Source organism: Gekko japonicus, unplaced genomic scaffold (genome assembly GCF_001447785.1).
Source record: "Gekko japonicus isolate JY-2015 unplaced genomic scaffold, Gekko_japonicus_V1.1 scaffold559, whole genome shotgun sequence".
Taxonomy (NCBI): Eukaryota; Metazoa; Chordata; class Lepidosauria; order Squamata; family Gekkonidae; genus Gekko; species Gekko japonicus.
The window spans coordinates 413,759-424,423 of NW_015168064.1; the positions used below are offsets into that span (position 1 = coordinate 413,759).

General features: G+C 41.4%; 1 protein-coding gene across 1 annotated transcript in view; it reads right to left on the minus strand.

The window, feature by feature from the left end:
- Nucleotides 1-2,863: 2,863 nt before the first annotated feature.
- Nucleotides 2,864-10,665, minus strand: part of RNF125 (ring finger protein 125, E3 ubiquitin protein ligase) — an 18,561-nt gene continuing 10,759 nt past the window's right edge. The window contains exons 3-6 of the mRNA XM_015414553.1: nucleotides 8,623-8,717; nucleotides 7,624-7,714; nucleotides 5,350-5,470; nucleotides 2,864-2,946 (exon numbers count right to left, since the gene is read on the minus strand). Of these exons, the coding sequence (XP_015270039.1) occupies nucleotides 2,864-2,946; nucleotides 5,350-5,470; nucleotides 7,624-7,714; nucleotides 8,623-8,717 (390 nt within the window). The remainder of the gene's footprint in view (nucleotides 2,947-5,349; nucleotides 5,471-7,623; nucleotides 7,715-8,622; nucleotides 8,718-10,665) is intronic.

Here is a 10,665-nt window from a genome sequence, read left to right on the forward strand (position 1 = left end):
TTAGCCTGTATATGAGGTAAACTTCAAGAGCCATGTACTGTAAATTAGGTACAAAACCTTCTAGTTTTCAGACTTTTCTAGTAATAGGTATGTCTTAGGTTGTGCATATACTGATTTACAATATTCTGGGAGGGAAGTATTGTGAACATTTGAGGGTTCGCCTCTTTCACACCATATATTTCTGAAGATAGACTTTAAAAGGTTTCCGATTCAGAGCCAGTTTGGTGTAGTGGTTAAGTGTGCACACTCTCATCTGGGAGAACTAATTCCCCACTCCTCCACTTGCAGCTGCTGGATGACCTTGGGCAAGCCATAGTTCTATCAGAGCTGTTCTTGAAAGAGCTCTCAGCCCCGCCTACCTCACAGGGCGTCTGTTGTCGGGAGGGGAAGGGAAAGGAGTTTGTAAACTGCTCTGAGACTCCGAGTGAAGGGCGGGTATTAATCCAATCTCCTTCTTCTGACTTCTGACTAGAAGTACCTTCCCATTTTTGAGATTTTGATCTAAGGTGGGCAAATTTTTCTAGTAATCTCCTTTAAATCTTACCCTAGCCCCGTAGTAACCATCTTTCTGTGATTCCAGCATGGTTTGAGTAATGTTTAAAACGATCCAACCATGTAAGCCTTTCCCATTGAATCAGTACTTTCCCTTGAGGCTGAGTCAGTAGTCAGAAACCAGTTGATTCAAACATTCCCCCTCAGTTACTCTAAACAATATAGAGTACATTGCACATTGAAAGCACCCTGTTGCAGAGAAGGTAGCTGGGTCATGTGAATGCACAGATGACCACAGGCAAAAAAAAATAAAAAATCAACAACCTATGTTTACTTCTTGTTCTCTAATGTATTTATTTATTCAATTTATAGCCTACCCTCCCCGCGAGAAGGCTCAGGCGGCTCTATACATCACACTGATGGATATGGATTAGCAAGCTGATGTACCTGGAAGTGGGCATCTTTTTGTTGTTGTTGAAGAGAGTGCGGAACAGCAAGTCCAAAAGTAAATAACTGGGCTGAAGTAGCCACCTTGCATATGTCTGGAAGCAGAATTCCTCTACTACAGGCCAATAAAGTAGCCACTGCTCTTATGGAGTGAGCCCAGAGTTTCCATAGAGGCTGTCCATAGCAATCCAGCAGTGTTATGACCACAAAAGTGGCCTCTATACCACTAGGATAACATTTAAAGGGCACCAACCACATGTATCAAATGTCATGTGTCTCAGTTATGTGCAAGTACCTTAATTATTTTGTACCCCCAAATGTAAAGCCAGTCATGCTCAAGCATCTTATAAAATATTTTCTATGCTTTCACCATTTCAGACATCCGTATAAAATGTGCACTTTAATTCTTACAAAACATATTTACAATCAATGGTATTTTGAAAAACAGTGAAGAATACTATGTCATATTAGTCTCCTGCCCTACAATGATGTAGCATTGTGGTTAGTTTTAGACCTGTATCTGACAGACCCAGATTCAAATCCCAGTTCATCCATGAAACTCTTTAGGTGACCTTAGGCCAATTACTCTCTCAACCTCATTTGTGAAACAGGGTTGTAAAGACAAAATGAAGAAAGGAGAACAATGTATGCTCCTCTTAATTTCAAAGAGAAAAGACAGGATAAATGTTCTAAGTGACATTTAGTTACAGCATAGAGAAGACCCTGTCGACATCATGCTAGCTCTTGCTGATTTGGGTATTCTTTTAACTGCTTCAATTATGTTTTCTCCTTAAAATATAGACCAGATCTTCCAAATGCTACCAACAAAATATGAAACTGCAAGTTATTTTACTGAAGTCACCAGGACGATACAATTATTAAGGTGTGTTCCCTCCCTGCTTCCCCAATTCTGGTTAGTGATGTCACATTTTAAAAAGTAAATAGTTGTTGCTTGCACCCTGCCTTTGGTATTGCAACATTTTCAAGATCATGAAGACTCTGGCCTGTTCTTAGAAAATGCAGTCACAAGATGCACTGAGCTTTGATCATGGTTGTAAATTTAAATGTACGGCTTGTTAGTAGCTTTTGCTACAAAAGAAAGCCATTGGTTTTTTTCAGAATGGTTTCTGGGAATTTCTATTTTTCAGGCAAGGCAAAATTCACTTTTAATTCTGATGGTTAGCTTGGACTTTCTTTTAAGATGCATCTTTTTGCTGGCTAATGTTATACCTATTGGAAAATGAATCTAAACCTTCACTGTTGTGGAAACTTTGGGAATGAATTAGTTTTATAATGACAACAGAGGATATTTGTAAAATGTAACTTGTATCATAAACCACTGAAACACCACCAAATGTCAAAATATGCAGAATATATCTTAAATGTGTAGCCAAACTATAGCAGCAGCATTATTAACTGTACCTGCCTTTTAACAGAATTGATATAACATTTTGTCATTTGTTACTATGGTAACCAATCCTCACTGAGAGTTTGTTCATTTTAGCCTTTGCTTAGACGTCAGGCGGGAATACTGACATTCCAACTAAGACCCTCTGAAGATTTTAAATAACAAATATTATCTACAAATGAAATGAATGAATTCATGGCTGGATGGACCTGGATAGTCTTGATGCAGTGGTATCTCAATAGCAGTTGTGGAGAAGGTGTGCCATTTGCTTTCTCTCTGGAAGTATGCCCATGCTCCTTCTTAGCAGTACATCACTGTGAGAAGGACCTTTGGAGGTGTTCAGCCTCAGCATGTGAAGATCCTATCAAGATTACCTCTAACGTATGAATAAGAAAAAATGAACTATGCCATGTCTAAATACAGAAGTACACTTCTGAAGGACAGTACTATTAAACAACCAAGATTCTAATTCACAATGTAATCCATTTGGCACATCTTCCAATCTTTTCAATGGGCTTATGCAGTATTTGGATTATTCACATGTACGTACTCCAAAAAGGATTCATCTAGAACGCTTTCAATGAGGGCTTCTTCTATATCTATATGCTGAAATAAGAAGGGAAAAACAAGTCATACTAGTAAAAATAATCAAAATTCTGTTAAAGCTGTAAAAGTAGTCCTATTTGTCAGTAGTAGCAGTAGTCCTTATTACTCAGCAGCACACGACCACCACAAACATCAGTCTCCGATCTTTTAGATTAAATAAGCTTGATCCTTAAGAACCACATGAATTAGATTCTCCCTACATGGTTTTTACAGGGGAAAAGCAAGTCATATTAGAATGCAAAGCCCAATAATCAGGGCCTGCATATTTATAAAAAGAAGCAGGATGCCATAGAGATGCTTACTCCTACAATCTGGAACTCTAATACCCTTTAAATGAGTGCAAGGAAGACCTGATTTAAATGTGATGATGGATGAGGAAAAAGCATTGTTCCCTGGAGCTTTGTAGGGGCTCAGTCTTTTTTGAACTGTGCTGCAATTTGTATAAAGCAGCTACACATTCACAGTAATTGCAGGAGCTACAGCAAGTTAACTATTACAGATAGTTTAAACAAGATGGATAACCCATGCAAAACCATACATGAGACACTTTTTGCCTCTCTAGCCTCCTGGTTAAACTGGGCCTTAGTTGGAGAAATGAGCAAACATCATCTCCCTGGGCTTTCCCAGGTTCTTCATTTGCCCTGACAGATTTGCACTATCAGGGCAAATTCCATAGCACAACTGCAAGTGTTCTGGTGTTTCTGTCTTGCCAGCAGTGATTCTGTCATGTAAGCTCATCAGATTACCTTCAGTCTTGAAAAAGGTTTTATGTACTGAACTGTAAAAACTTCAGAGTAATATTTTAAATGGCTCATTAGGATCTAAGCTATGTAAAGGAGGAGACATAATACATATTTTCTCATGTCCCAGCCAGCTAGAATCCATCCAAGGTGAGCCACAGAAATACTTCCTCTGTACCCCCAGCAGTGGCAGCACGGGAGGAGGCCACTCAGGCTAGCTCAGCAGCTTCAGTCAGACATCAAGCCCATTAAAACAGTAACAGAGGAAGTTTATATAAAGCATTATAACCTCATCAATATAATCGAGTAAGTTAGAAAACAAATCCATTGCAGAACACCTATCTGTCTGTCTGTCTGTCTAGCACTGCTCATACGGCTATCACCTTAAGCAGAAATTAGAACCAAAGAAAAAATTTTAAGAGACCTTACTCTGTATTATTTCTCTTATATTTGATTATTGCGCAGAACAACAATACATTGATCAAAATAGTCAAACACATTTTTATCTGGAACCTTAGGTAAATCCATTACATGCCAATCATCACTACTTGCCAAGCAATCCAAATTTGCTGCTTGGAGCACCAATTGGGGCGGGTGGGTTAGCATTATGGAAGGAAGTGGCAGGTGCAGTTTATGCCTATTGTCACCTCCTGTGACAGTGTCTCTACCACCTCAGGTCCAAGTTGGGCTGCAAAGATGCTTCCTTTGCTGGACCCTGCCAGGGAATTTAGTTGGCAGGAGGATTCTTGAATCCATATGTGCAGAGAATATCTTCACCCCAAGGCTCCTCCCAGTCACGCTACGGTGCTGTGTTCACTTTGATCCCTCCTTTGTGTTTTCTGTGAAAGAGCAGCTGCAGCCTGGTGACAAGGCGGTCATGGTCATGGCCCCATCTATGATTTGACTGTCTCTGACTTCCTGTCATGCAGGTATCACAGTATGCTGCTCCATGACTGGAGGCTTACAGAGAATTTATTATGGACTTTGGTGGAACTGCTATGGCCTCTGTACCTTGTTGGGGGCATTTCTGTCACATACTTCCTCTGTGCAGAGCAGACATAGTAAGCTGGCTAGCAGTGCTAAGGAGGCACTGTGTTGGGCTGTTAGGACTGGGCTGTCAGTCATAGGTAGCCCCAACAAAGCTTTCATCAGCAGAACTACTAACCTAGCTTCAGCAGGGGAAATGGCTGCATCAGATCACTAACTAAATACTGGCATCCAGCATGTACCATTGGGACATACTGAGGAGAGGGCTGCTATATCTCTGGGTTCTCTGGCTCTTTAGGTAAGTGAGAAGTGGGTGTTTCCCTGATCTTTCAGAGCAATGTCTTCTTTTTCCTTGCTCTCCTTTGCATAGTAGTTTCCTGGGGTCCCTGATCCATTGATTTCAAAAGCAGGAAGTGGATCAGCATGAGAGACTGGAACATCCTTTCATGCATTTTTGGAGTGGTATGCAAGCAACATTAGAGCTCCTATGTAGCTTCACGGAGGCATTTGACTGCTTCTCCACTGCGCTCCCTTAAGTCTTTTAAACCTTTCTGATCCCTCAAGTGTAACATCCTTGCAAACTATGAATGCCCTTATATCAGTTTCAGGAGTTATGGAGAAGAAAAAGAGTCTTGGCAGCAGCCTAGGAAAAGCAATGATACCATTTACTCACAATGTAGTCTTCATAGTCTTCATCATATAATGCGTGTCTGAGCTGAAGGTGCCTTATAAAACCACTGCTGTAATAACTTGGACCACCATCCGGTAGTAAACGACAAACTGGACAGTACTGTAAGCAGGAAGAAAGTAAATATGCTAAATAAATGTTCACTTTTAAGATGGAAAAAATAAATATAATTAGAGAAAGCAAAATGTGAAATATTTGGGGCAATTTTAGCTAAAGAGCATTATTTGAGAGACTTGATACATTTGCTACCAGTACAATGTGCCTTCTGTCAAGCACTACATTAGGCTAATTCAAAGTATATGAATTTTGTTTTGTGCATAACACAGAGGATGTTTGTCTTTGTGTCATACTTGCATGTGTTTTTTTGCCTCCAAGGTATATATATTACTAGCAATAGCAGAAGTTCAGAAGTTACTCTACAATCACACAAATATTCAGTCTACAGAATCACATAATGTTCCTAAAGTGTTGCTAAGATAGCACTTCATAGAGAAGGCTTAATTAGAGTCCTTCTCTGTTGACAAACTAGCTTTCCATATATCAGAAGGAAGATTTTTACATGGTGTAATATTACGTGTGTAATTTTCTGCCTACAGTCCACAGAATGTATCACATAATATTTCTGAATGCAGTCAGATTCTAACAAATCAAGGATGAGCATATGGCCCAATAGGACCATGCTGTTCAGCTCACAACACCCACCCATGAGTCTGGGCAGGGAGGTGCTGGCATGACGGCATTCCACCCTCACTTACCAAGAAACTTCTCTCCACAGTCCAGACCAGGGACAAAATGAGAAGTTGGTGGGAGGGACAAAGTGCCAACTCTTAGCTGTTATCTGTGCTGAGTAGTGGCATTCTGACTCCCTACACCTGGGTAATCAAAATCCATTATGGTCTACCCCATTTAACTTATTATTTTGTATTTTGATTGTTACTTAATATGTGTATGCGGAAAAAATATATATAAATATGTAAAAAAAGAAAATCTCCCCCCCCCCCCCAAAGCAACATGCATGACTTAACCAAGGCTGCTAAGGATATAGAGGCTGTCAGGAGAAGGGACAGAAGAAATGTGTGAAGAATGGGATACAGCAGAAAGTGAGGTACCCCCCTGCAGGTCCTTGCATATTCTCCACTGCACAACTGGGCCTGGCCCAGCAGCCAGACCTGTACAACTTGGCTTGGCACAGCCCAGTGGCTGGAACCACATAGAATTTCCTCCAGGAGAGCCTGCCATGGGGAGGGAAGATAGAAAAGCTGAAGACAGAAGGACACATAATGGTAGGTTGGCTGAGGGGTGAGAAGGAAGCAGGAAAAGGGGGAGAGGCTATAGGGGCTTTCATTGAAGGTAATTAATTATTATATGGCATTGTGCGTAGAATAGCCAGGAGATCCGAAGATTGTCTGGCAGCTACAAGTTCTAGCTCTTAGCATTATGCTAGTGGTGAGCTAGACTTGTTTTTAGGGGCTGGGAGAGCTCTGAAAATTCAAGGAAGGGCATGAAAAATATACTAAATAATAAATAATCAGTTTGCAGAGGAACCAGCTCTCTGTTTTTCTGTGTAAGAGGGGCCTGAGTATTCCTCCTGATTGGAAGAAGACAAATCTTGAACAATCTCTCATTTAAAACCTCCATTAAGAGCAAGGAATTATTTTGCATCTTTGCATAGGGAGAAATCTGAATGTTCCATTGCTAGTTGGGGATTATTGGAAGACAGCAAGGCCAGAACAGCAAATCACAGAGAGACACAATGAGTAGCCTCCTCTATGAGGGGGTGCTTTATGTACACAGGAGCCTTCAATTATGTGTTACTTTGTAGTAGCCCTTTTGTAGTATGCTAGTGTGCCCTGACATAAAGTTTGGAATTACTTCTTTTTAAGTCCTGAAAGAAAGAAAAAACAAATGCTAACTGGATAGATGGAAACTGAACTCAAAATGCTTTTCTGATACAACTAAATGGAAATAGTTTCAGAGGATAGCCATGTTGGTCTGAAGTAGAACAGCTAGATTCAAGTCCAATAGCACCTTAGAGACCAACAAGATTTTTGGGGTATAAGCTTTTAAGAGTCAACGCTCCCTTTAAAAAAAATTTTGTTTCAAACTACAAACACAAAAACAAAATAGAGTCAAAGCTCCCTTTGTCAGGTAGTATTATATTCATATTTATAGAACTTTGTTTAATCTGCAAAACAAACTGCTCATTATGAACAACAAAATGCATGCATGCGTAGACTTAAGTATAAGATAATTACCACTGTTCTCCTTTCAAATCTGTGATAAGTGAGATAATGGTCCAGGAGGTCATTTTCATCCAATTCATACTGACAGGAAGGACAAGGATATCTGAAAACAAGAGATATTATTTATGAAGACTAATTACATTTCTTCATTGATCTTTATTACTCACTTCAGTTTACAGTTAAAGTGTATGGTGAGTCAGTCTACTACTGATAATGGCTTTCTGCACCCAGTCTCCATACACATAGTGTGGTGATAGAAGTATAAATGTAGAGGCATAGAAAAGCATAGAGGTATCGGAGAAGGGCTCTGTTGTGCCCACTGTCTTCTCCTTACCCATACTGGTCTAACAGATACTGTACAAATGTTCAATCCAAAGCTTTTGGTTTCAAGATCAAGAGTGCCAATGGATTCTTCAAAACTGGTTGCTATCTCTAATACAGTAAGATGCATACTACATAGCAATGATTACCTGTGTTTCAAAAGACATCCTTATATTTTCTTCCTTCCTTGCAGTTCCAAATCACCACCTTTAGGCTATATTACTGTAATATGCGGTACACACGGATACCTTTGATGACTATTCAGAGGGTTCAGGTACTGGCCCTACTTCTGACTGGGACAGGGCAGCAGCACATTACAGCAGTAGTCCTGCCCTTGACTGATCCTCTATTTCTGGATACAATTCAAGATACTTTGTTTGCTCTTAAAATTTGAGCCCTACAGAGGGTTTTTAAAAAAATTCTATTCCTCTAGCTGTAGTGTTTCCTTGCCCTTGAGACTTGTCTACAGACCAAAGTCTGAGCATCTTACCAAATTATTGTATAATTTTTCTATTTGGGCTGGTGTTCTGTGTCTGGGATTATTATGTATATTTGCCTGGCTTTAAATGGTGAGTTTATACCTTAGTTTTCAGCTCTATCTTTATGCATCCCAAGCTGTTGCTATAGACTGGAACAAAATAAAAAGTACACACATCAGGCTGGGAGTAGATTTTAATGAGGCATACTTACCTTGTTACGGGGTGCTGAACCTCTTGTAAAGGTCCATATTTCTCTATATATTGGGCACAGGTCCTGAGGTGGGCTCTCATTTCATTGAGACACACCTAGATAATGTTAAATATCTTGTTAGCCTTTAAGTACACATGTTCTGTAAGAAAATCCTGTTCATTAAAGCTGTGAATGGCTTCTGGTCAGGCTACAAAGGACTGCCTTCATTGATACTGCCCAGCCCACCAGTTAAGATCCTCATTTGAAGCCCTGCTCTCTGTGCCCCAGCCTTCAAAGGTAAGGCGAACATACTCCTTGTTATTCTTTTAACCATTTCATGGTCTGCTCAGTGTGTATTTTATACTGTTGATTTGCCCTGGCTTGTTTTAACGGCATCTGCTTTTTTTTTTTAAGTTGGCTTGTTTTTAATAGTTGTGTTTTGATGGTTTTGTTTTATCATCTTAGTTGTAAGCCATCCCAAGCAAGTCTCTGGAGAAGCAACATATAAACAAACAAATAAGCAACACACTGATTCTAAAACATCATTCAGAACTGTCTACTAGAGGGCAGCCCCTATGGCAATGCCCCCACAGTGGGCTGCCCCATGGGGTCTAACCGGCCATCCCAAACCAGCAGAGATATGGCCCAACGGCAGCCAGAGGGTGGCACCTTTCCCACAGCTCAGCAGGCCAACGGGAATTTGGCTGGAAGGTGCAGCTGTGTCAATCATGCCTCTACAGCCAGCTGGCCAGCATGAATGAATAGACAAGGTCCCAGCGAGGGCCCAACCCAACCATGGGACTGAGGCCCTGCCAGGGAGCTGATTAGCTGGGAGGGAACAAGGGGGCAGGGTCTCGGAGGAAGGTAGAAGAAATCTCTAAGGACCAACTGGCCAGAGCAGTAGGGAGTCAAGCATGTAAAGACTATGACAGCCTATTTAAACCTTCTCAGCCTCAAGCTAAGGAGGAGGTGGCTGGAGTTGCTCCTGACTCAGAGCTGGCACAGAAAGAGGGCCAAAAGGGAGGAGGGGGAAGAGGAATGACAATAATGATGATGACCCCTCCCCAGGTGAGAACAAACCCCCACATCTGACGTCTGAGGCACCTGGAGGCCCAGATCCTACTTCAGCTATCAGGCTCAGCTCCTCCCTTCTCTGCTCCAGTACACCTTTCAGCCATGCCTACCCACATTTCTATGGCTGCCCTTTCTGGGGCAGTCCAGCACAGCCCAAGCCTCTCACAAGAACTAAGTCACATTTACTAACAACCCAGTCTTGAATGTGAAGAACGGAACTTTCTTGCAAGTGTGCCTATTATTTTACTTTGAATTATATTCCACTAGCTTGCTAGCTGTGCTTCACTATGGTATTTAAGTTCCGTAAATCCAGTTATAATACTGATGATGTGAAATTTGAAATGTGACATTTGTTGTAGGAATTCTAATGGAGAAGATTGTAGTGTAAGAAATGAAGTGAGACATACGTACTTTTTTTTTCTCTACTGAAGGACCTCTCTCTAGACCACATTGGTGGTTCTGCCCTCAAGTGTTAGGATCACCAGGCTGCTTGGTGAGCTCACTCTGGAACAGGCCACATAGAACTATCCATTTAAGAAGCAGTCGTCTGTTAAGTCAACTCCTGCTACCTTCCATGAAAGTGATGGCCTCTCTACTTGTGTTCCTAGATTGTTTTGCTCCTATGGAGACTGTGTTGTTCTGAGCACCTCAGGGTGCTCTTGCTGGTACTTGGCCTGTGCAGCTCAGTGCACTGCAGGAGTACTATGTGCAAATGTCTTTGCCGCATTCCTAAGTTGCCTCCTCCTTGTAGCATTGGTGTATCTGGCCCAACGTTTGCCAGGAGCTTTCTTGGGGGGAGTTGATGTGAGGGAGTGGTGATGTGGTGGGCATTTCTTCAGGTTCATGAGGGAGGCATGCATCGAAATGGCTCCTAGAAATGTCCTTTACTATCTCCCCATAAACATTCATACCCTGGCCCTGCTCTTAATCCCGACAGACACCGGCCTGTCTGGTGTTGGGGGGAATTGTATTTAAAGGCATCGGGGAGTC